This window comes from Artemia franciscana, chromosome 8 (assembly GCF_032884065.1).
Source record: "Artemia franciscana chromosome 8, ASM3288406v1, whole genome shotgun sequence".
NCBI lineage: Eukaryota > Metazoa > Arthropoda > Branchiopoda > Anostraca > Artemiidae > Artemia > Artemia franciscana.
In genome coordinates, this window is record NC_088870.1 from 37,678,421 (window position 1) to 37,706,142 (window position 27,722).

Sequence of the window (27,722 nt, forward strand, 5' to 3'; positions counted from 1 at the left end):
ATAACATGTAAGCTAAAAAAAAATCTGTTTGGCAGGTTATTCCTCCTAAAGGAAATTGAAGTCGTTAGTTTGACAAGAGGCGTCTTATTCAGAACAAGCGAGTCAGATCTAATTGCGTTTACCTCCTGAATAAAGGTGATTTCTGCATAAGAGCTCTTGGGCAAAGTTCCACCGACAGAAAATACCACACCTATTTCCGGCAAGCTATTGTCCACTAAATGACAAACCCCACACTGTGATATGTGCATTATTACTCCTATGTGAACATAACGGAACAGAGGGGGATTAAGACCCAAACTCCCTCCAAGATATTTCTAACCTTCTCCAACCGAAGAATTTTAGTGAAAAAAAACCATTGAAATTTGCATAAACTAGTAAGTCTGAGCAAAAAAAGTGCTGTATCTCTATCATCTATGTTAAGGGTCAGGGGCGTAGCTCCAGCACTTTTATTGGAGGGCAAGAGGGGGAAGTTAAGAGTTAAGAGTCCTTTGGAATGGAATGAGACTTGAACAGTGTTTTATGCTATGAAATAAAACTCTTTGATTCTTCCGGACTGGCTGAAGAACTTTTGAATGTTCTTTAAATTTAATAGCAGAAATCGAACCACTACCCCAAACATTCTCATGCACTGGTGGATGCGTAGTAACAAAATATGTCAAAAACTCAAAAATCTTATATATATCTGCCCCAATCCTTATTTCTCTCTAACAAAATTTTCACCAACACCTTTTTCCGACTCTTTTTTTGCCCATGTAGTTGAAATGGGTAATCCATACTGTTAGCTCATCAGCAAAGTAATACAAAGCCACCATGTCAGACACTCTTGTAAAAAGTAAAAGCTGGACACCCTCCCTCTAAAATATTCTGTTTTTAAGATTATACTTTTAGCTCTCGTAAAAATCACCTAGCTCTACTGTTTAACAGGCTTGTGTACCTTCCTGAAACCTCCCCCACCCTCAGAATATATTATTTAATAATACCCTTCGTGTATTTCAGAGCCAGTAAAGCCATACCCAGAAACAGAAAAACTAATACAATTAAAGGTAAAACTTCCTATTTCCGAGAATCTAGCACTTTTAAATCAAGATTATCTATTGCCACTGTATATCTGGGATATTTAATTTAAGAATACCCTGCATCAGCTCACAATCACCACTCAAGGCTATATCAAGAGGATGATTGCCGGTTTGACCCCTCTCCCCGTTTCTTTGACTCATAAAACGTAAAAAAATATGCATAAACAGATCTTGATGTGTTCTTTGACTTGTGAATTTTATTTATATAATAAACAAAAATATAAACTATTACCGATATTAATCAGTACGCTAAGGAAAAATTTTAATTTTGCTAACGCGTAGCGATTAGCTACATAACCATTCCTAAAGACGTCCTAAATTAAAAATAATAATAAAAAAAACCTACAAAAATGTTCCTAGAAGCATCCTACACTAATTAAAATAATAATGAGAGGAAAGAAGAAAAAAGACAATCACCTTCTTTCAACCCCCCCCCCAAGTAACAACCCTCATCCAATTACAACCCCATCCACCCCATTGCCTTCAACCCGCCCCTTCTTCCAGCCCTATAGCCCACTCCAATCCCCCCAACTAAAAATAAAAAGTTTTATTTTTCTTTAAAGTTTGTTTGTACCCTCTTCTCAAAACGACATCTCCCCCCTGCCCGAACAAAAGTCCTGGATGCACCCTTATCCCTAATAAAGAAATATCTCTTAATTTCAAAAGATAATTAAGTCTAGAAATAAGAATTCCAAATTTATCCCCTAGTATGCCGCATAGAAACATGTTGGCAGTCTACTTGAAAAATCAAAATCCCTCTAATTTGTTCCCAGTGGTCAACAGCTGGACTGCCCCTGGAACCAAATCTTAAAGCCATCCAACCCATATATTGCAGCATCTCAGACTAAAATCACACAAGAGAAGTTAGTCACAGGCAAGAAAGAACGTGGGATCTTCCCCAGAGATGAGGAATCAATTCATGAAAGTATTAAATAAAAAAAACAAGTTTTTTCAACTGAAAGTAAGGAGTGACATCAAAACTTAAAACGCACAGAAATTACTTCGTATATGAAAGAGGCTGCTTCCTCATCAACGCCCCGCTCTTTACGCTAAAGTTTGACTCTTTCTCTCAATTCTTCTTTCTAAAACAGTAAAAAACTTTAGCGTAAAGAGCGGGGCGTTGATGAGGAAGCAGCCTCTTTCATATACGAAGTAATTTCTGTGCGTTTTAAGTTTTGATGTCACTCCTTACTTTCAGTTGAAAAAACTTGTTTTTTTTTATTTAATTTCTGAACGTTTTTGAATCAATGCATGTTTTGATTTTGGCTCTCCGCAGAGGAATAATCAAAACGAAATTTGCATATTTTTTTTTTGGCTCAATGGCTTTCTCATAATTTTGATCGAATGATTTTGAGAAAAAAAGAGCGGCGGACGAAGCCTAGTTGCCCCCCGATTTTTTGGTTAATTAAAAAGGCAACTAGAACTTTTAATTTTTTACGAATCTTTTTATTGGTAAAAGATTTACGTAACTTATAAATTAGCTTACGTAAAGAACTTTTGTATTCTCATGTTTTTATTACATATATGAGGGGATTCGCCCCATCGTCAGTACCTCGCTCTTTACACTAAAGCTTAAATTTTATCCCAATTCATTAAGAATGACCCCCTGAATCACAAAAGCCGTAGAATAAGTAGTTGAAATTACCGAAAATACTTTAGCGTAAAGAGCGAGGTATTAGAAGGAGGTGAGCCCCTCATATGGGTAATAATTTCTGTTTGTTTTAAGTTTTATTGCTGTTCCTTACTTCCAGCTGAAAAAGCTTATTCACTTTTATTTTTTAATTGTTTTTTTTTTTTAAATAATCCTAGTAAATCCTGCTCTCCCTTCATGGAAATTTTCTTCTCCCATTACAAATTCTCGAAGGAAAGTTCCCCCAGCATATCCCCCTCTTCTCAACCCCTCCCCCAAACCAAAAAAATCCTCCTGAAAACGCCTGTATACTTCCCAATAACCATTACTATATGTAAGCACAGGTCAAAGTTTGTAACTTGTTGCCCCTCCCACGGGGACTGTGGGGGAGTAAGTCGTCCCCAAAGACATAGTTATAAGGTTTTTCGACTACGCTGAATAAAATGGCTATCTCAGAATTTTGATCCGTTGACTTTGGGAAAATAATTAGCGTGGGAGGGGGCCTAGGTGCCCTCCAATTTTTTTGGTCACTTAAAAAGGGCACTAGAACTTTTCATGTCCGTTAGAATGAGTCCTCTTGCAACATTCTAGGACAACTGGGTCGATACGATCACCCCTGGGAAAAAAAAAAAAAAAACAAAAAAACAAATAAACACGCATCCGTGATCTGCCTTCTGGCAAAAAATGCAAAATTCCACATTTTTGTAGATAGGAGCTCGAAACTTCTACAGTAGGGTTCTCTGATACGCTGAATCTGATGGTGTGATTTTCGTTAAGATTCTATGACTTTTAGGGGGCATTTCCCCCTATTTTCTAAAATAACGCAAATTTTCTCAGGCTCGTAACTTTTGATGGGTAGGACTAAACTTGATGAAACTTATATATTTAAAACCAGCATTAAAATGCGATTCTTTTGATGTAGCTATTGGTATCAAAATTCCATTTTTTAGAGTTTTGGTTACTATTGAGCCGGGTCGCTCCTTACTACAGTTCGTTACCACGAACTGTTTGATAGAAGACGCAAAATGCGTTTTCTTCTAAATTTAGGAGCATTTTAAAAAAAATGAAAATACAAAAAAGGCATTTTCATTGACAAATTTCGAAAAGGAATTTTCAAAATATAAGGAGTAGACAAAACATCAGCAAATTTTATATAGAAATCTGAATTAAAAGGGCCAAAAAAGTTAAGGTTCTTTTTGGCATGGTGAGAAGAACAGACCTCGGGCCACCCCTTTATACTTCGCTTTTCACAAGTGTACCAAATTTGCCAAGCAGCTGATCCAGCCTTAGGATGTAGTTTCCCAGAACAAATACTAAGTTTCTTTTTCAATAAGTTCTTACGCAAGTTATGTCATTATGAGATAATTGTATGGTTTTCGCTGTGTCAGTATAAATTGCTGTAGTTATCACCTAATAACTAGTTGGCGTCCTAGTAATTCTGAATATGAAAATTTGTATACACACTGGTATTGAACAAGGAGGGTTTCTTTTTTCAAACAATTCGTGATAACTAACTGTAGTAAGGAGCGACCCAACTCAATAGTAACCGGAATTCTAAAAAACTGGATTTTGATACCAATAGTTACATGAAAAGAATTGCATTTTAATACTGATTTTAAGTATATAAGTTTCATCAAGTTCAGTCTTACCATCACAAATTTTATTCTTTTGGAAGGTTTCTTTTTTTGTGGAAATGTTTAATAATTGAGCCCTAGGGTACTGAACTATCTTATAGTTCAGTACGCACAGTAAGTGCGTAGAGTATTTTCATGCGCAATCAAAGGAAGTCAATTTGGTGAGACGATAATTCCTACATAATTTTTGAATTTAAGTCAGAAAAAAACGATTCCCATGACAAAAATAAAAATTTAATTATCTCTATTCTGTAAAGCTAAAGAGATATGAGATGCCTGAATAAAATAACAGATAATATAGAAAAAGCATTGCATACGCTAGCAAGTAGACAGTCACCAGACATTTCAGAAGCGTATTAGCCACAGCAGAAATATATTTTACGAATATATATTCTTTATATATATATATATATATATATATATATATATATATATATATATATATATATATATATATATATATGTTTCTGATGTACTAGTAGCTGTCATCAAGGTAATTGGGAAACCGTCATGAATAACCGATTTGCCAGCTTCAAACACCTTAGGAAGCCTTTACTAATAGCATAGGTGTAAAAGCCCAGGGGCCTTCCCTAAACCCGTGCACCTGTAGTCTGGTATAAAATTATCCATTTAGGGGACTAATCGGGAGGGGGTGGAGCACCTGCCTCCGCCCTTGATTTTGAAAAATATATTTTTTTAAATTTTTATTAGAAATATTGAAAAAAGCCGTTGCTCCCCCATATTTAATTGCCACCTCTGAATACGCCGACACTAAAAAGTCACCTGCAATTTTATTGTGTAATAGAACGTACTTCCAATATTTAGCAACACAGTAATTCTGTAGCTTTATCTTATTTAAACTGCCAGAAATTTTTCCACAAATTAGTTTTTTCTATCATTTAAGGTCTCAAGATAAAGTTGTTTGCACCCTTTGGTTCTAGACATCCTTACCAGTAGATATCTTTATTTTTCAAAGATTTTTTGTTTAATAATTATATTTGAGAATTGTACGTTTAATTTCTTCATTTTTTAGCTTATGTGATATTCACTATATTCGGGTGTTCACTATACCAAGTAGCAAAAACGAAAAAATAATAAGAAATAACAATAATGATAATAGCTATAATAATAAGCATAGACAGCGCATAGTGCTGTCTAAGTAAAGAGCGATGTTGGCACAATGTATAATTTTTATTTATTTTTTGTCTTAGACCAGGACACTTAGCATCGAAGGAGTTGTCGTAAAAACTTTGAAAATGGCTCATTCGATTGGAAATTGAAAGAACTAGTGCCTTTTTTAATATAGTGATTGGTTTTGAGTTTTGAGATAATCGAAGTTTTGAGATAGTCATTTGGTTCAACGTAGTTGAAAGGTCAGGAACTTATGTCTTTGAGGATGACGACAACTCCCCCCCCCCACAGCCCTCAGAGCAAGGGTTGTGAGTTATGTCCTGGGAGCATATAATGTTTATATAGAAAGGATGATCGTATAAACTTCAGAGGGAGGGCATTTTATTGGTAATCAGAAGTTCTAGTGCTCTTATTAAGATCAAGAATGATCGAAGGGTGGATACCCCGCCCCCTATACGTCATATTTTCCTGAAATGCATCTCATAGACATTTTGAGATGGGCATTTGCTGTTGTAGAAACTTAAAAAAGGGTCATTCGATTGGATATTGAAAGGACTAGTGCCCTTTTCAATAGTCAAAAGTGAAAGTAGGGGAAGAAACCCCCCCCCCCTCACGCCCATCGATTCCCAAAACACATCTAATCAAAATTTAGAGATAGACATATTGTTCAGTGTAGTTGTAAGGTCTGGAAATTACGTCTTTGAGGATAACACCCTCCCCCTTACAGTCCTCACCGCAAGGGTTGTAAGTTATACCCACAAGAAATATAAGGTTTATATGGAATGTATGGTCATAAAAACTCCAGGGGAAGGGGGGCTCGTTTGATTGGAATTCAGATGTTCTAGTGCCCTTTTCATGAGTCAAAGAGATCGGAGCAGTCTCTTCCTCCACGTCGTATTTTTCCCAAATCCATCTAATATAAACTTTGAGATAGCCATTTGCTCAAAAATAGTTCCAAGATCATATAATAAGGCCTTTGGGGCTGACAGAATCCCCCAGAGTCTTGGGATTAGGGTTGTGAGTTATGCCCCAGGGGCTCGTAAGGTTTTATGGAAGGCGTCATCGTCTGAACTTTAGGAGAAGCTCATTTGATTAAACTGTGTAATTCTAGTTCCTTTTTAATACTCAAACATGATGGAGAACAACTAGCTCCCCCCCATCCCTGACATCTTCTTTTCCGAAACGCATTCATTTGAAATTGTGAGATTGCCATTTTCTTACCAATAGTTCAAAAATCATATAACAATGTCCTTAGGGTGAACACATTCCCACAGAGTCCATGGGCAAGGTTGAAAGTTATGTCCTGGGGTATTTAAAGTTTTTATTGAACGAGTGGTTGTATAAATTTTTAATCACATTGAGCTCATTTGACAGGAAGTCGGAAGTTTTAATACCATTTTTATGAGTCAAAAATGAATGAAGGGCAATCAACACCCCCCTCCCCAAGCCCATTATTCCTCAAAATTTATCCAATTGAAAAGTGATCTTTAAAGTGATCTATTTTGTTCAGCCTTGTTGAGAGTCCAGTAATAATGCCTTTGGGGATGTCAACCTCCCACAGTCCTCAGGAAAAGGGTGGTAAGTTAGGCAATTCTTTCATTGTTTACACATAGTATATGTTACTGAGAAAGGTATGCTTGTTTGAAGTTTACTTTCCAAGAAGACGAAGAGTCTTCAGGAGAGTCTTTCAGAAAATGTTTTGGGGAGTGTTGAGCTAAATCAAAACACGTTGCATGGTTTGTCCGGAAAGTAATAGGGCTGATTCTCTTCTGCCGCGACTATACTTCAGAGCATGCACGTGCCGACTGGATTCGATTGAGGCCGTTCCTAGCTACAGAACGAGCGGCTGGACAGCAGGTTTGTCACCGTTCGTACCATTTTTATTACATTTTTAGTAAAACGTTTCTTTTTATTTACGGTCCAAAACGAATTTATATTTTTGTTTTACTTAAAAATTAACATAAAAGTTAAAATAATCAAGAAACAATATAACGATGACTGTAATAACAGGAGCATAATACAGGGGTGAAAGATTACTATCCATGTCCTTACTGTAAAACAAAAATTGAATAAACGAAATTTAATTGAATTTCCCAGAAAATAAAATTTAATTCAAAACTTTCTAAATAATGGACTGTTGTATTAATCCGAAGCGCCTCTGGGAGGCGCATCAGATGAAAAGCTAAAAATTATGGCTCCAACTCGTCAACAGGTCTTCAAAATATAAGCATAAAAACCTTCCACCTCCCGAACAAAAATTCTTTCAGTAAACTCCTCCCTCCAAGCAAAAATTCTTTTGGTACCCTTCCATCTCCCCAAACAGAATCGTGAATACTATCATGGTATTATTTAGCATAAGTGAAAACATATGTTGACAATTAAGAATGATGTTGTGCATCTTACAAGTGTTTTAATATCTGTCAGGGAAAGCTGTTTAAACCTTTCCTTTTTTAACTGGTTGATTTTGGACTCTTTGGGACTAACATTTAGTAATGAAACATTTGTCAGACTTACCTGTAGGGGATAACATATAACTTTAACAAAACGGCACAGCAGTCCCCTTTAATAATATTTGGTTCCTATCACTATACAATTGACGTGTTTTGCATCCAGAATCTCATCATGTCAGTTCACTGAAAGATGTGTCGCTGGGACGATCAAAACTGTCTCAGGGAGAATAATAATTTAAATGCTCACGACATCAAAACGAAGAATCGATCGCTGCTTAAGAACTTTCTCGTTTTCGATAGCGCAAACGCGGAGGAAACATCGATCTGCTATGAATCTTCACTTTATTCTCAGGAAGGATTACAAAATAATTTGCAGAATTTTCTTTTTTAATAAATTATTAATTAACAAATACTGTGACAATAGTTGCGACAAAATATTATGACACACACATTTATTTGTGTCACAAAGCGTTTTTCCCTTCATTATTAAACATTTTATTTGAAAACAGGTCTTCCAGTATTTGTTTTATGTGGCTTTCTTACCTGTTATTAAAGAATATGCCACTGTTCTTATCAAACACTTCGTGGTAAAGGAGCAACCCTGTTCAATGATAACCGAAATTTTGATGCCAACAGATATATCAAAAGAACTCAAGTTTCATTCTGTTTAGTCTTACCCATTAAAGGCTACGAGCCTGAGAAAATTTGTCTCATATTGAAAAAAGGAAAGCACAGCCCCTAAAATCAATAGAATGTTTATGAAAATCACACCATCAGATTTAGCGTATCAACAAATCCTACTGTAGAGGCTTCAAGCTCCTGTCTGCAAAAATATGGAATTTTTTGCTTGAAGAAAGATCACAGATGCGTGTTTATTTTTCCAGGGGTAATCGTATCAACCCAGTGGTCTTAGAATATCGCGAGAGGGCTCATTCAAAAGGAAATCAAAAGTTTTAGTGCCTTTTTTAAGCGACCGAAAAATTTGAGGGCAACTAGGCCACATTTTTTTTCCAAAATCGCCTGATTGAAATTTTGTGATTGTCATTTTTTTCATCATAGTTGAAAGGCTCAATAACTATGTCTTTGGATAGAACATAACCCCCCAAGGGCCCTAAGGGAAAGGTTTTTAAGATATAAAAATTTTGCTCAGTGTTTACGCATAGTATTAGTTATTGGGAAGTATGTATACATTTTCGGGTGGGCGGAGCATTTTGGGGGTTTTCCACGGGGGAAATTTTCACTTGGAGGGAAGTTTCCAGGGGTAGAACTTGTCAGGGAAAAATATACAATGGGAGAATTTGCCGTAACTTCTATACGAAATTCCTTTTTTGTCTTGCTTTCTCTTTTCCGTCTCAAGTTTACGTGCAGAGTTGTTAAGATTAATTGGCAGGTATAAATTTTTACCAGGATTGAAGTGTCTAGAAGAATTTCCCGTGGGAAGGGGGATTTTTCAGTGGAGGAGGGGCCAGAATTCCTGGCATTCTTTAAAAAATGATCAGAAATTAAATAAAAAAAAGTTTTCAGCTGAAAATAAGGAGCAACATTAAAACTTAAAAATAATAAAAACTATTATGTATATGAAGACTATTGCTCCCTCCTCAACACCTTGCTCTTTACGCTAAAGTTTGAATTTTATCCACATTCTTTAAGAATGACTCTTGAAACACAAGGGTCATTCAACTAGAGCAATAAGAGTTTTTTTTAAGTATTAAAATACTTTAGTTCAAAGAGCACGGTGTTGGGGAGGGGCAACTCCCTACGTAAATGTAATTTTTTTTTCCGTTTTGAGTTTAATTTTGCTTCTTACTTTCAATTTAAAAAACTTATTTTTTTTAATTTAATACACTAGCATAAATAACGTACTTATGTTGACTTAGGAAAGAGCAATGTATCTATTTTGTATTTTTTTTCAGCCACTGCGCATGTCAGGGGTGATCACAGAAGCTCAAGAGCGGGTTCATTTAACTGGCTAAGATATCTCTATATGTCGTTCATGACAGCCAAAAGTAATTGGAGGTCTAATATTCCCTCTCCCGCAAGTAAAATACATGTAATGAACTGCGTCACCCTTATACCCCTTTCACAGAAAGTGAGTAGCCCCTCAATAGCCAAGGTCATTCCTTAAGGCACATTAGGAGCAATTAACTCCTATCAAATTGATATCTCTAGCCTTGAATTACGTCGTAAGGTGCTTAGAGGAGCAATGAACTCTTGTGCAACTGGTTTCTCTAGCCTTGAGTGTTAGTTGGGCAGTAGATTGTCAGACTCACATCAGAAAAACCCTATTGCATAACCACTGAAGTCAATGAACTGCTACTTGTACTATTGCGCAACAGCTTCATGTTGATCAACTAGTTGTGCAACTGTTATTGCTTCTGATTGGGCGTGTTTTTTGTTTGTTTGCCAAGTTAGTTGTACAATCGATTTATCTATCCTTGAGTTACTTGTAGGTCGTTTCCTAAGGCACTTGGAGCAACAATGAACTCTTGCACAATCGATTTCTCTAGTTTTAAGTATCAGATTAACGACGCTTCTTGACTACTAAGGTCCCTACGTCGGCCCTGCAGTGCGTTGCTGCAGCATGATTCGATCTCTGGGTCCCGTATTACCAAGCTAAGGTCAAACCCACTGCGCCACCACAGGACTCTAGTCTTAAGTGTTATTTGTGCAATGATATAGCCCTAAGGCACTTGGAGGACCATTGGACTCTAAACACACCCGCTAATGACGATTTTCTTAAGCGTTCTTGAGGAATAAGAACCTCTGAAAACAACCTGGACAAGGTGGTTGTAATGGCTTACTGGAAGACAACGAAATCTGAATAGACCCGCTAAAGATGATTTCCTTAGGCGTTCTTGAGGAACAAACTCTGAACAAACCTGGACAAGGCGGTTTTAATGGCCTACTGGAAGACAATGAAACAATGAACAAATCCGGCAATGGAGATTTAATAAGGTGCTCTTAAGGAACCATGAACTCTGAACAAACCTGGAAGAGGCGGTTCTACCTTTCTTGATAACATTGCAAAACAGATTATGTAATGTTTAAAGATGATGGCTAGGCAGTTTTCGATGGTCTCAAAACTATTTTTCTGCTGTAGGAATTGAACATGAGACCCAACGTACCCTATGGTAAAAGAACGACGCGCTAGGAAAATGAACCAGCAAGTCAATAATATTATTATGTTCTTAGAAATACATTCTAAGTAAATTCTATTAATGCATTGTTTTTGGGCACTAGCCATCTGGTGATAAGCATCACTGTGTCGTGCCAAGTCAATTGGACAATCAATTTCTCTGTCCTTGAGTGAAGCCAATGTCTTTCTTGGTTCTATTTCAAAACAGAAAACGTAATGATTCGGTTACTAAGCAGTTTTGAGTTCTATAACAAGTGGTGATGAAAAAAGCCGTTGCTATAACTTGAGGTCTTTCTTTCCGGGTATTTATTGGCATTATTCTGACGACATGCATATGACAATGATTTGAAATGGTTACTAGGTAGACAAATTCTTTTTAGTAATGTAATAGTCCCGAGTCACTGATTTTCTATTACCGGCTTTCCCCTCTATGACCCAATACCCCAAGCGTTTTCATCCCCTCCTTTTTTAAAATGACAGTTTTTCAACCCTTTTTTGAAGTCTTTAAACGACAATGTAATTACTTATAACAAAAATATCATGCACGCCACAATGAGTTGAGAAGGTTGTTAAGCAGAAATGTTCTTTTTTGCAATGTAATGGTCCCCACCGCGCTGGTTTTCGATTATCCGGCTTCTTTCCTCCAGGGCCCCAAGTTTCCCCAAAAATTTTCACCTTCCTCCAACCCCATTTCTTAACATGAGAATTATTTAATTTTTTGAAGTATTTAAGTGACATTGCATATACTTATAACAAAAAAATTGGCTGATATTTTTTGGCCTATAAAATGATCGTAGAATCGTGTCTGGTATTATCAAAATCTTCTCAAGTATTTCAAGCGCACATTGATCGTTGAGACTGTCTTACAAAATTACTTAGTGGTGAAAATGTTTGCACAATGCATGCGCATTCGAGAGGCACCATCATGTAATCTTTGAGTGAACATGGTTTTTAGATTTTTTTATGCGCCTGTCCAGCTGTACCCTGTGGCTGGTCATCGAGAGTAGTTATTTTATTGCATGTTTTAAGTCAGTATTAACAGTATACTGATAGAGTAAAAACCTACATCATATTAAGTGAAGATCAAATATTTCGAGACAGTGAGTGTACATGATAGAGTTATTATAGCATTGAATGCTGACAAAGAAAATAGTTGAACTACAAAATAAATATTAATGGTAAAATCATAGGAGACGTAGGGCCAAATACGTTTGAGTACCAAAAACATTTAACACTACTGTTGGTGGATATCTGAGAGTGAGATCTCCAGATAATATACCACTCAAAGAAAATTCCAGCATAGAATCACTAGTTGATGACGAGGGCCAACTTTTTGCTTGATTTCCAGTTGATAAGTCCTATTGCCATTTCGAGTACTAGTATTCAACAGAAGTTAAAAAGAGGCGAGTGTACTCTTCTACCAATATCATAAACCATATCTCGTTTACGTGCTGGAACTGTTAACTATACAAAACTTACGTGGTAGTAGATAGTGAAATCGCAGGCAAAATGAAAAAGGGCACTGGTAGATAATATCATCAAGGAATATAACGACGAATCGACGAAAAACAAAGCGCCAGCAAACGTTACTAGTACCATCGATAGTTTACCAAGAGGTACAGTCAATGAATCAAATAATAGCCTACCGATGAAAAAAAGGAATATTGAAACTCTAGCTGAAATCAAGCTAGAAGTCGTGTATGACCTCGAAATGGAATAATTGGCATGTCAAGAGTTAACATGATGATATATTTCACGGAATGAGTTCAAAATATTTAATTTTTTGTGATGATATTAATGACGTATAATATAATACATGCCATTATTTCAGTAAAATATCTCATTGCATTACTTTGTTGTGTTTCCCTTGTTTTCTAGGATAAACTAGTAACTCTAACGTTTAGAATGCTTTTTCAGAATTGGGAGATGGACGAACAGGAACTTTAAGACATACCCACTACTACTCGGGTCATAGGCAGTGTACTAGAATCTGAGATTACTTAACAGGGTTTTTCCTAAAGTAAACATCTCAACAAACTAGCTTCAGACATGAGATATCCACAAAAAATCAAAGCCTAATTCTAAAGGTCCCATCAGGTAATGTCAAAGCACGAAATATCAAAATAAAACCCTCAAATATTTAGAAGGGCAGACAAAAAGACATACAGACAAACAGGGAGAGTGACAAGAAGACACAAAGACACAGAGAGCGATAGACAAAAAAGACAGACAGATAGAGAAAAGACATATAGATACACAGAAAGACAACCAAACAGACAGACAGACAAAAAGACGCAAAGACTCATAAACAGCCAGAGAGACAAAGGACAGAGTACCACACAGAAAGACAAAAAGATACAGAGACAAACAGACAAAAAGACGCACAGACAGACAAAATAAAAGACACTTTCCATACTCTCTCCCCTAATGGTCAGACCAGTGTACAACTTTATCGTTAAGAGGACGCTTGAGTGGTTTGTCCGGATATATAAGCTTCAGATTTAACGGGCAGGTCTGCATGTACTTACCTAAACAAACTCAAGTTTCAAATATAGACAAATAAATAATCAACTCCGATTTATTTCTTCACCAATTCAAAATTAACATATAACTAATAACCAATATTAAAGTTAAATTTCAGAAATCAAAAGTAGAGGCCAGATGTAGAACTTTCAGTCCCCTAACAATTACACTCTTCGACAAATCACAAGATACTGACCCTTTCTGCACAACGCACAAAAGTTTTAGCCAACATCGCCTCCTACAAAATAGTGTCCTACAATGCTACAACGCTGTGTCCTGGATAGACACAGCGACATACAGTGGCGCCAATTAAAAAAAAAAAAAATTTAGGGGGGAGGGCAAATGTGTTTTTTCAATATCTAGAGTGGGGTGGGCAAATTTTTCCCTTTTTTAACATGAAAATACCAAAAAGGATTGTTACATGAAAATACCAAAAACGGTATTTCTGAAAATCTAGGGGGAAGGGGGATCTAGGGAGGAAAAGGCCATTTGACGCCACTGACAACATTTACAAAAACACCATCACCAATTATTTGAGATATAGGTGTAACTATGGTGAAAACCTTCTGAAATCAGACCTTCTGGCTGAACATACCGAATTAACCTAGATTCATAGTTTAATGCAAAAAAAAGGAAAACAACCCTTTTTGCACGACGCACAAAAGTTTTAGCCAACATCGCCTCCTACAAAATAGTGTCCTACAATGCTACAACGCTGTGTCCTGGATAGACACAGTGACATACAGTGGCGCCAATTAAAAAAAAAACAAATTTAGGGGGGAGGGCAAAATGTGTTTTTTCAATATCTAGAGTGGGGTGGGCAAATTTTTCCCTTTTTTAACATGAAAATACCAAAAAGGATTGTTACATGAAAATACCAAAAACGGTATTTCTGAAAATCTAGGGGGAAGGGGGATCTAGGGAGGAAAAGGCCATTTGACGCCACTGACAACATTTACAAAAACACCATCACCAATTATTTGAGATATAGGTGTAACTATGGTGAAAACCTTCTGAAATCAGACCTTCTGGCTGAACATACCGAATTAACCTAGATTCATAGTTTAATGCAAAAAAAAAAGGAAAACAAGTTCTTGTTATTTTATACCTGAAAACCATGTAAGGGTGAACCTTCAGTCAAATGTACGGTTGTTACAGAATGATTAAAGAAGGCAGTTTAGAAAAGAAAGCCTATTCTGTCTTCATCTTTTATTAAAACATGGTTGGATGTCTTTACAATGCTTCAATTTCCTGCACCTACTGGGGCCTCTTCCCTACACTTTTTGTTTTTGAGTATTCTATTGAAAAACTTAAAGATCTGACCCCCCCCCCAAATTCAAAACAAACATTTTGTCCACATCCATTAAATTTTAATGAATTGATGTCACTGTACAACTATAAGTTGATCAAAAACTCAAATTATTTTTCAAAACTATTTGACGTCTATCAGTTGAAATTCCTACCTTTAAAATTGGCAAATTTTAAGTGGTCGACAACCAAAAAAGATTTTCAGGCAATGTGCTACACCATTATCTCAGTGCTCCCATGTACTATAACTGTTAACTATACAATTAACTACCACGGAATGCTTCTGAAAATGAAAACTCCAGAATATATTATACAATATAATATAGTATATATATATATATATATATATATATATATATATATATATATATATATATATATATATATATATATATATATATGAACACGCTAAATTCCAACATGAATTACTCAAATATTAACTGTTCGACCATTGTTCACCTTGCGCAAGTCTCGAAATCAACTTCATTACCCATTAACTCAAACGATTAGTACTAGAAAAAAAGATACTAATGTAACATTCCTACATAAAAGCTCGTCTCTCAGTTTTTCAAAACAGCCAATAGGCAGAGTAACAATGCAAAATGGGTCTTAGATTTTAAAACACATTTTCCTTTATACGGCTTCACTAAAAGTTAGCTGGGTTCAACAGGTATTGATAAAGAGGCTAAGAGCTCAATATCATTGAACATGTCTTCATCAGAAATCCATGTGTATGTTAAACTTCAGCTCAATCGAGCAACAGGAATCCGGTTAAATATTCACCCCAAGATTTGATTTTTACACTGCACACTTCTTTGGTACACACAGCTAGTGGCGTAATTTGGGGGGGGGGGCAGTTGCCCCTCAATAACTTGGAGAAAAAATTATTATACAGCCCATGAATCTCTGGATGTGGACCCCTGCCCCCCTCCCTCCCCCAATAAATATGCTGGAGCTACGCCCCTACACAGAGCCATGTTTATTTTAAAGATTGTAAGAATAGGTGGAAATTAACTGTACAGCTGAATAATGTGTTTTGAAGTTCGATTATTCCCGCTGTCATAATTAAGGATCGTATCTGACGTTTTTACGTTGTAATTACCAAAAATTGCTACTTGTAATTGACGATTGTCAATGCAGAATAATTTTAGATCATTTAACAGAAATTTATTTATTCTAATAAATTTCTTATTTTAATAAACTTATTTGTTATAATACATTTATAATTATTTACTAAATCCCAATTTTATTTATTATAAATTTATTTTATTTACAGATATAATGTATTGTAAATATATTCATTATTTATAATCAAATAAATTTACTTATTATAATAAATTAAATCTGACAAAAAATGTATTTATTCAAAAACTAATTTTTCCCCGAATACTACTTTAAAGACATAAACACTGAAAGACGTAAATGAGAAAACAGAAACAGTTGGCTTAAACTAAATTTATTATCAGTTTTTCGTGCTATCGCGGTTCTTTATATACGTTGATAAAACGTTTTTTAAGATTGACCTGAATTCCTGTTTCTATGAGTGAAATTAACACAGGACATAGGTGATTTACAGTTGCATTCTTAAATGTGCATAACGATTTTTTTTTTCTCGAACAGCTTACTTACTGCTGGACCAATGCTTAGACCAAACTGCTGGACCAAACTTATATCTGGCTGCAAGTTCGATTTCTTAAAAAAAAAAAAAAAAAAAAAAAAAAAAAAAAAAAAAAAAAAAAAAAAAAAAAAAAAAAAAAAAAAAAAAAAAAAAAAAAAAAAAAAAAAACTACCCCTCCCAAAGAGCACCATTTAAGGTCCTTTAAATCCCAAAAAAGGATCACTGGGCTTCAAATCAACTGAGGGTCCAGTGTCTTATACCATAAAAAATTGATATGACCAAAATGAAAAGAGAACAAAATGGAAAGAAAAGGAGGCTCGTTCCTCTTCTTTTCCAAAACAGTTCTCCCTTTCATGATTTATTTTAACAGTTCTTTATTTCTTTAAAAAATTTTATTAAAAAGAAAAAGAATGAAATGGGAAAAAAAACCACTCTCAGATCCAGAAAATATTTACTTCACCTAGTTTCAGTGATATATATACTATAAATAACAGACAAATAATATAGCCTATATACTACAAAAAAGGAAAGAAAAAAAGATAAGAACTGATAATAACAAAAATGCGTTATAACGGCGAAGAGTAAAAGTATTTTGTTGAACTTGGAAATCCCTCAGTCACCTTAATTTTTAGAATTAATCGAGCAAAATTTAAATTTAAACAAAATGAAAAAGGTAATTCATAGGCTTAACTAGGATAAACCTAAGGATGTTAAGGGAAATGTGGGCGGAATAGTAATGAGAAGAAGCATGGAAAAGTGATGGCTTTGTCTATATAAATAAAATCGAATAAATGCCTGTATGCGTGTCCTGTATGCATGACAGGGTTTAGGAAGAAAAAAACAGTTTTACCCCCCCCCTCAGGCCCTCTTAGTCTTTTGAATACTTTTTGCACTGACTGAAATTATATATTCCTGAGTACAAATACTTGGAGTAAATGACAATGCGGTGAGAAAGCGGAAGTTAATAATCCTTACCTAATTTTTCAAATACTTTTACATTCAAAAATACAATTGTTATTAATATGTTTAATGATCTTGGATTTATTGTAGATTAAAAATTTAGATTTTTTCATAATTAAGAAGCATTAATTCTTTTCAGTTTTAGTCGCTCTTTTTAAAGAAAATTGGCAAATTTTAAGTGGTCGACAACTAAAAAAGATTTTCAGGCCATGTGCTACACCATTATCTCAGTGCTCCCATGTACTATAACTGTTAACTATACAATTAACTACCACGGAATGCTTCTGAAAATGAAAACTCCAGAATATATTATACAATATAATATAGTATATATATATAGTATATATATATATATATATATATATATATATATATATATATATATATATATATATATATATATATATATATATATATAAATATATATATATATATATATATATATATATATATATATATATATATATATATATATATATATTATATATATTTTCTAAAAGATAATTGCCCACGGGGAATTTTTTCAAATACCTTTGAATTTAAGATTTGACCGTTACTATTGCGCAGAGGGGAGAGGGAGTCACAGGTGGAGGTATTTTCAAGAGGGAAGGGAAATGTTCCTTGAATTTTCTTCCTTCTGAGATAGAAGCAACGCGTGACTGGTCGGACGGTGTTCAATAAAAATCCCAAATTTGCAGATCAGATATTGTATCTTAAAAATGTGCTAAAGGTCCACAAATATTTTCGTTTTTTTTCAAATTCAAGACTGAGCTCGGTTAAAGGCGTAAGTGAAATAGAAAATAAATCATCATTTGGTAGATCATTTTCCAACGCATATCATTTTAATCTTTGGAAATCAGATTCAAGACTGAGCTCGGTTAAAGGTGTAAGTGAAACGGAAAATAAATCAATATTCTGTAGATGAGCATTTGAAAAGCCCTTTCAACATTTATAACCTTTCAGTCGGTTCATTAGCATCATAGCATACATAAAAACAGATAGCCCAATTACACTTCCTGGATGAAGGGCCTAGAGACGAAGGTCACCACTGCCAGTTTGGACTTTAAGAAGTCTCGTGTCGTATCCTTTACCTTTTTTTTACCTCAATAATAGAGAAACAACGCTATGTACATGTTGATAGGATACAGGGCGGCGGGAGGGGATGCAGTAAGGCACATTCCCTTTACATCCATATAACAGACCAACACCCAGTAGAATTACAAAAATTGGTAAAATCTATATACATCCGAACGTTTGGGCCAAAACCTCGGACCCTATCGACATGAAAAGGTACCAATCCTCCGCCAAATTGTCCTGTCCCCTTAAGATCTGGACAGTGTCCAAGAAATAGAAGTATACATAAAGCAAAGATAAATAAATATTAGGCTAACATCACGTTTTAACAATAAATGGTGCCTACAGTTAGAGAAAAACAACAAAAAGTATTATAAAAATTACAACAACAAAGAAACACTTGAATAATAGCCATCTATTACTAGACACTGAACGGAAGTATCTTAAAAGTTCTTGGTTACCAGCTTCAATGTTGCCGGCAGTTTCTTCAACATGCGCTTCGATCCTAAAAACAATAAACATTGTGTAAAACATATTTCAGCTGAATAATATACTAAAAAGAAAGAAATTATTCCCTTTATGAGGAGCACTGCCCCTTCCATAACTCTTCACGCTAAAGTCCAAAGTTCTTTTATTTATTACTTCACATGGCCTTTTACTATCCTTATACAAACAGCCTTTGTTTTTGAGCAGTCTTTCTTAAAGAATTGATACAAAAGTCTAAGGTTAGGGTAAAGAACGAGGGTTGAGGAAAGGGCAGAGAGTTTGACTTTTTGGGGTACTCCCTCCCCTTTTGAAAAACAGGCAAATATTCTATTAATGGGTAACATGCACATAATGAATTTTGTATTTGGAATCAGCATAAAAAGAAAATCTTTTGATATATCTAGTTTTATCAAAATTCCTTTTTTCGAGTTTCGGTTACTATTGGGCCGGGTTACTCCTTATTTACTGTTCTGTAGCAGGGACTTTTTGAAAAGATTAATAGACAAAAGGTCTTTTTGTCCGTTTTATGAGATGCGAATGATGATTTTGTGCATTACTTGAGCCGGTACCAGATATTCCCTACGTAAAGGGGAAGTATTTTTGGGAAAATTAAGCTGTTTTTTTTTCTAAATTTCTTAAAGACAGCGTCAATACCCTTTATTTGTGAAAGGCGTGTAAAACGTGTTTTTATTAAAAAAAACAACTTTAGTTTGTCATTTTAAAGATGTTATTTTATTTTAGGCATAATGACAATTGTAGATGTTTGTTCATTTGATTTTTGATGTTTTTGCGTCTATAGCCTCTATTTTCACTTTTACTGAACGTTGTCGTGTCATATAAACAGGGAACTTTTTTTTATTACAATGACAAAAGTTACGCTCAGCAATAGCAGCAATTTATTTCGACTGTCGGTGCGAAACACAGGTAGGATGCAATGAAGGGAGTGCAACAAAGAAAAGTAAAAGGAAAAACCATATTAAAAATATGTAATGATAGCTCGGTCTGCACAAATAATTCAAGTTATACTAATGACCTGGTTATATGATCGAGTCATATTGGCTACTCATCCTACTGCGTTTATCATGTTACTTCAGATCCTTGAGGGTTTTGCAGCGAATTATGATATTTTGTATAATTCGTTTAAGACTAAAGGTATGTGTTTTCGCCAACGGGACTCATTGATGCTTCTGATTCCATTTGATGTGAAAACTACCTAATGTTTGTGAAGAAGCTCCACTACCTAGGGTTCATCCTCAATAACCATCAACTTGATTATACTCACATTTGGTCACTGACCTCAGATAATGCTTGCTATTCCACAGGTTTTATAACTGCCTCAGTTGAGGTCAATAACTTTGTTTTTATTGCTTACTGCGCCAATATTTTCAGGTTGTCTCTTATTTGTTTTTACACTATCATGGCTTACGTGAGCTTAAAGTGGCTTATGATGATATCTTGCGGTTTCTGCGTAAACTGCCTCGTTATATTTGCACCATCGAGCAGTGTGCTCAGTGTGCATCTACCCAACTGCACGTATACACACATTTCACCTACTTAACTGCACGCATACACACGTTTCTCGTTGTGTGAGCGCCTATTAGCATCATGTAATTATATTTAAAATGATATTAAAATGCTTCATGAAAGTAAATTCAAAAAGATATTGGCAAAAGGACAAACCCTCTTAAAATTGCAATAGTTATTTGGTCTGTTTCTCAATTATTAGCTGAAGACAGAAAAATCTCCAGAATACAAGGTTTTTACGTAACGATTACGTCTCAAACACCAGCAATTTAATAATAAAAATCATTCAACATATCTCTTTAGCCACTCACCCCCTCCCCCGAGTATGGATTTGTTTGGAAGTGTTAGGGCTCTTGGGCAAATAAGTCACCATTATAATCTCAAATATAGTCTAAAAGAGAGTCTCATGGTTCACGCAAGCCTAATTTTCGATGTTTTTGCTTGGCCTTTAATTATTTTTGTGTGTGTTACATTGTCATTATTTTTAATTGTCAACAGAAATGGAATTATTGAATTGAAAATGCTAATTATATTATGTTTTAATTATAATTAAAGTCTTTGCTTAAGACTACACAATTAAGAGGAAAAGATTAAAATGTTTTTGGGCACTTACGAAATCTACCCAGGAGCTGCTCCGTTTCCAAAGAACACCATCTCAGAATACAATGCCAATATGTTTACCATGGCACCCAGTGTCCTACTTGGACCAATTAGGGAGGGAAACTTTTCCATAATTCTCCAAGGTCCCTCAACTCACTCTTCCAAGATTACTTTGCTTTGCACATACTAAATTAATCACAGTCTAAGATTTTAAGCAAAACAATTTTTAGGCATTACCTCTCCCTCCCCCTGAAAGAAGAAAGAAAAGGAGAAAGGAATAAAAGAAAAATCATCAGGGCAAGAAAAGAAGAACCTAGGCATGTAGTGAAGAATACTGGATTACACCATTCTAATTAAAAATTATTTAATTGAAGTATTGGAGGTATTGTCCTTAAGCTTAAGTTCGCATCTATTGAGTAAAAAAACTAGTAGTAACTCTTTCATAGTCTAAATATGATATTTTTAAACTGAGAGCATCGGTGTGCCCCAGGGTTTAATCCCAGGATCATCAGTGTTCCTTATTTTCGCTATTGACCTTCCTAATATTCTTACGAATTATGCATCACCAATTTCTGTGTGATGAAACTACCATTATTGATTATGCTTCAAATAGCTTTCTGCTGAGGGCAACAAATTTCTTTAACCCTAGAATACTAGGCTCCTTATGGAGTTTCGTTAACAATAGAGTCGGTCAATTTGATGGGATACGTCTATCTCCATAACCATTAGGGCTAGGAAGTAAAAGTTTTGCATTAAAGTATTTGTCTATTTGAGTACTAAAAAAACAGAAGTCTGCAAAGTGGTCTCCAAACAGGTCTGCAAACAGGGCACCTGTAAGCCTTACAAGCGGTCGACGATTTACGATCAATTCGAGAAGGGGACAGTCATTAGTTCACTTGTCTATGAAGTCAAGTGGCACTTCCGTTTAGAACGAAAATCACATGAATTATTTCACAGATGGCTTCACACATTTGGCGTGGTAAGCGTGGCCATTCTAAAGGTGCTTAAAATGGGGGGGGGGAGGGAGTAATTTATCAAGAACTGTCAATTTACAGGCTTTTCACCTAGGCGGCTCGTGTTCCTATAGTAGACGATGAAAGAGTTTACGAAAATCGCGTTCAGTATACCGTTCATGATGCAAATGGGCCACCTTCAGGTCCTTCCTGAACAGCTTAGTGTAATACATCTAAAAAAAAGTGTCCATACCGTACTTCGTGTGCTTCTACGTTTTAACGACTTCAAGTTTTTCAGACTCAGTAATGGAAGGTCCATAGAGAAACGTCGAGAGAAGCAGCACCAACATACCTTTCTCTGGAATATAGAATACCAATTCTTTTCTTTGTCTGAACAGAAAATTGGTAACCCAGTGTTCCTTCCTTTCGTTGCAAGGTCATTGGATATTTCCTTCTTATTCTTTTGACAGCCCCTCCCACAGTCAGCTTGAAGGGGGCTCAAGGAAGATCACTGCGAGATAAATACTAGTAAACCAATTATCAATTGTTACATTTCTGTTGCTGCCTGCCAAGGATCAGCAGAGCTTTTTCGCAGAACACTTCTCTCGTCGTTCCCCATTGATCGGAGTTCCTTTTACAAGGTAAGGTACAGCATATATGGTTGGGTAGGAGGATTTGCTTTGCCAATTAGAATAGCTTCATGCTCTTTTTCTCTTACAAAAAAAGACGCAAATCCACATTTTCCACAAATTCAAGGACGGCCCAAGAATTTCAGCTAACACTAAGCTCTTGTTACTTAGACCGAGAACCACCTCATATCTCCAATACATGCGATGATTTTGCAAATTTTCCTCCTTTTCTTTTGATGGCTTGGTGCTGACTGAATTACCACAATCGCTCCGACCAGTAGCGATTTTAGACCTCAACATTTGGAGGGGAGTCAAGGGGTACCATAGGAGTGTATAAAATATATAAAATTAATGTCCGATATAAAACAAACAGGCGGGGGGGGGGGGCTGCCTATCTGTATGTTCAGTATTTTCAGTGTATAAACCTATCTGAATGTTCAGTGCTTTGATTTTCTGTTATCACATAGATCGTCGATTGGTTTCGTTAGATAAAAGATTAGTCGCATTATATCTTGTTGCATAAACTTATTTATTATTCCCCTTTCAAAATTCCTTAAATGTGCCCTAATAATTGCGCAACTCGTGAGGTTTCTACTTAATGCATTCCGCACGAATAATTCCAACCAAAGTGTGGAATGGAGTGGAATTGCCTGTAGGAGTACTTCCTAGTGAGTATTTAGCCGAAAAAAAAAAGGATAAAAAAGTGACAAGACGGGCAATGCCCCGAAATAAGAGCATAAAAAGAAGAAAAGGAGGCTCATTCCTCATCTTTGCTAGAATTGCTCCGAAGAGTACTTCCTACAAGATTCTGAAGTCTGAAAGAAATATGACAGGAAAGAGCCTGATTCTTGGGAGGGAAGTAGAATCCACAATATAATCTATAAAACATAAATAAGAATTTAGCATAGTCTCCAGTAGGCCGATACTCTTGTAAAGAGTCCAGTACCTTCGACATCCAAACGGACATCAAGAGGAAGCGCTTTTGCAACTCACATCAAGCTTCTCCAAGTCCCGTAGCCAATACTATAGCGTTAATTTAGTAAAGAGCGGTATGTCCCTTATGTGGTCTTTATTTTTCAACCTCATTATATTGAACGGATGTCCAAAGCCCTTTTTAATGGGAAAAACCGATCTAAGGGCAACCAACTGTCCTCTATCCAACGTGCATTGGCCCCATTACCCCATGCAAAATCAGATCAAAATTTCAAGAAAGCTATTCCATTCAAAACAGCCCAAAAGCGCGAATGTGTTTTTATATACTGCTAAAAATAAAATTAGTAGGCTACCATTCCTTGTAAAATATGAATTGCAAAAAATCAGCAGTAAAAACAACAAAAGCAACATCCGCATATTCTTTTCAGAGCTTAACATAGCTTATTATCATCCTCGCTGCCCCCCCCCCCAAATTAAAGACGATTATCCAGCACTCTCTAATGGAAAATGGAATCGATGTGGATACCCATGTCATTACAAACCCATTTTTACTGTTAGTTTAGCAATAAGCTCGGTTTTGAAAAATTTCAAAGAATGAAAGTAAAAATAAAGAAATATGATGACACTAAAAAGCATGAAGGCACAAAATACTAAACAATAGTTTAAAATTCAACCGAAAATCAAGGAACTTGATCCGACTTTAAGAACATTAATTACTCACTGCATATTTTATATATATATAAATATATATATATATATATATATATATATATATATATATATATATATATATATATATATATATATATATATATATATATATATATATAAATTTTATACAATATATACATTCAAGTTAGTGTAGTAATTATGAAGTTACTACTGATTTATGAAGATGTATGAAGTTACTAACCGTTGCATCGTCTCTCCCTGTTCGTGAATCAGGCCAATCATCTGTTGTGTAATTTGTCCCATTTCCACAATAGTTCTTTCAATATTTCTAATCTCTTCAAGCCTTGTGGATAAATATTCCTCACTTTGATCAGCTTCCGCCATCATCTGCGTTTGATCATATCGACTGGAAAGCGCCGCATCCATATCAATTGCAACGTGATCAGAAGAAACAGAAGAAAATGATGACGTAGAAGCGGATTTGACTAAGGCAGCCTAAGAAAATTTAAATATAAAGGCTTTATTATTTTGGCTCTTGTGACCACAAATTTTTTGGCTATGCACCCATAAGTTCAAAATTATATGTTTTTAATTAACTACCAGCTCCAACACATTTTATGATATAAATATAACAGATTGGTCAAAATTTTGTATTCTTGGACGTTATTGAGGCCTAGGTACTGTTTGTCGTATACATCAATGAAAGAGCAAAATTGATAAGAAGAAACTCTGGTTCAGTAGCTGAAAAACAAAACAACAACCAAATATCTAACGGTTCTTGCAAAATCATTACATTGTTAATTTTTCCTAATATTTTTTGCTAACTATACTACAAACTGGCGTGAAGAGCAAAATATAGCTTTCCCCAAAGAGGCGCAACAGGTACTTAAACTAGTTAAAATTTAAATAGTTAAATTTTTAAACTAGTCTTTTCTCTGTATACTTATATCTGTCTGACTGTTCTACGGTATAAAAGAAATTCAAGGGGATTCGATACCTTAAAAGACAATCTTGTCTCGTCACTATAAACTTTTTTAGTTTGTGTGCCAAGCTATTTAAAATTAATTAGATTAAATTAATTTGATTATATTAGATTGATTAGATTAAAATTGACTAGTCTTGTGATAACTTGTATAGCTTGGATACGAGATGCAAATTAATGACAAAGACTAAAAGCGACCCCTACTTTCCTGGATATCTATGAAAAATAATTCTCCGTTTTGTGCCTGATATAGAGATACTCAGATTTAATGAAACTTACATCATTAGAGTTTTGATTTTTTTTTCGATGGAATGGACAGAAATTCCTTGTTAAAGTTCAGGAAAGGGCAGTCCCTAAAACAAATTATAGTGTACTTCCTAGGAAAACATTAAAAATCGGCGGAAAGGGAGAATTATTTAAGTAATTTGACAGCTTTGGGAATTCCCTCATGTGCTAGCGTTCTTGACTGAAATCCATTTCTGGCACAGGATGCATATTATTTATTTTATATGTACACTGAATAAATAGCGCTCTGATTAACTCTTAAGCACTAGAAGGACTAGTGTTCTAAAAACTCCAAGAATCTGAGTTTGATCAACCCCAAAAAATATTAATATCGGAAAAAATGTGTCCATATTAAGAAAAAATGCAAAGACGGCCAAACACTCAAACCATAGAAGAGCTAGTGTCCTAAGAAAATATACTAAAAACCTGAGTTTGATCGATCCAAAAAATACTAATATCGGAAGTGTTATTTTAAAGAAAAACGAAACATGGGCACTGCCATCTGTTCTGTTGTGATTGCAGATGGCAGGATTAGTGATTATTTAACTGATTATAGCCCATACAATTAATTACAATCAGTTAAAAATCACTAATGCTCGGTGTTTGACCGTCTTTTCATTTTTCTTTATTATAACACCTTTTTTCGACATTAATTTTTTTTTGGGGTTGATTAAACTCAGACAATCTCTTTTTGTTTTTTATTGTCTGTCCGTCTGTGCGTCTTTTTGTCTGTGTGTTTTTGTCTTTCTATTGTGTTCTGCCTGTCTGACTGTGTGTCTGTACGCATGTTTCCTGTCTGTCTGTATGTCTATTTGTGTAACTGCGTTCCTGTGTGTCTTTTTGTCTGTCTGTGGTTGTATCTGTGTGTTTGTTTGCGCGTCCATGTGCTAGTGTGTCTGGGGCTGGGTGTCTTTTTGTCTGTGAGTCTGTTGTCGTTTTTGTCTGTCTTTCTGTGTATCTTATTGTTTGTCTGTCTGTTTGCGTCTGTTTTTCTGTCTATCCGCTCTATAAACTCTGGAAGCGTTCGCTCATATCACCAACTTCTCTTATTGTAAAATTCTAAATGATATATGTGGAACTTCAATATGAACATCAATTCCCTGTTATTACCGTTTTGCTACCCTTTTTGAATACTTTCTTAGACATAGTGGCTTTGTAGGTTTTTTGACCCATGGACGATATTCTAAAATTCTTGGTCTAACAATAACTAAGACCAGTCGGTCCTGGTTTTTAAAAACAATACCGTCAGTTTTCAAGTGTTTTCAGTGAACTTTTGCATTATCTATCCGTTTTTTCTATTTTGAAACAATTTTATTTTCGAAATACAACAATAACAAGGTTATTACAGTATTTTCATATACTGGTTCGAATTATTGTCTTCAATATATTTCACAGTTGCATTTAAAGCACCTTAAAGTCTATGTATATCTGTAGTCGTAAGGTACACTTGTTCAAGATTATCCCTGATATAACTGTAAAATTCATTGTATCGAAGAGGAAAGGACAGATTAATGTTAGTGTAAAAAGGTATACCATATTCTAACCAAAATGGCAGAGGAGCCTCTTCCCTATGTTTCTATAAGAAAAAAATCACGACTAACATACGTATAAAAAACATACATACTAACATACATACGTACACTGATGGCAATTGGGAGATGACCCCTTATTGTGCAATGTCAAATAGACTTTAGAGAATTTTGTTTGCATAAAAAGTGATAAACGATACAGCATCAATTAAAATGACAAGATATCAATTTATAATACGAAAATAACTGAATTCAAAAATCAGTTTTCTTACAGTGCATACCTTTTCATCAGCGACTAGAACTGAACCTTGTGGAAAACCTCGCTGAGGATATCTTGGGCTTCCACGAGTGTCTCCCAATTCTTTTCTTCTATCGCTCTGAAACTTCATGTTCTAAAAAGGAAAAGCTAGCTATGAAAAATGTACATTTTTCTATTTAACGGGTAAGAGACCCGTTAATTCCCAGTCAAAAAATATAATAAAAGATCTACAACCAGGTATCAATTCTTGAGCGTCAGTTCTTTTCTGTTCCTTTCGAGTTTGCTGGCTTGGGATTCATATTTTTACACTGCTACATCAAAATCCACCAA

The 27,722-nt window shown here is 35.2% G+C and overlaps 2 protein-coding genes across 2 annotated transcripts in view; both read right to left on the reverse strand.

The window, feature by feature from the left end:
* Positions 1 to 8,171, reverse strand: part of LOC136030381 (uncharacterized) — a 51,575-nt gene extending 43,404 nt beyond the window's left edge. The window contains exon 1 of the mRNA XM_065709306.1: positions 7,986 to 8,171. The gene's annotated coding sequence lies outside the window, so the exon portion shown is untranslated. The remainder of the gene's footprint in view (positions 1 to 7,985) is intronic.
* A 10,553-nt stretch (positions 8,172 to 18,724) lies between these two features.
* LOC136030380 (syntaxin-5-like) overlaps positions 18,725 to 27,722 on the reverse strand; it is a 61,361-nt gene continuing 52,363 nt past the window's right edge. The window contains exons 7-9 of the mRNA XM_065709305.1: positions 27,415 to 27,525; positions 24,579 to 24,832; positions 18,725 to 19,045 (exon numbers count right to left, since the gene is read on the reverse strand). Of these exons, the coding sequence (XP_065565377.1) occupies positions 18,889 to 19,045; positions 24,579 to 24,832; positions 27,415 to 27,525 (522 nt within the window). The 3' untranslated portion in view covers positions 18,725 to 18,888. The remainder of the gene's footprint in view (positions 19,046 to 24,578; positions 24,833 to 27,414; positions 27,526 to 27,722) is intronic.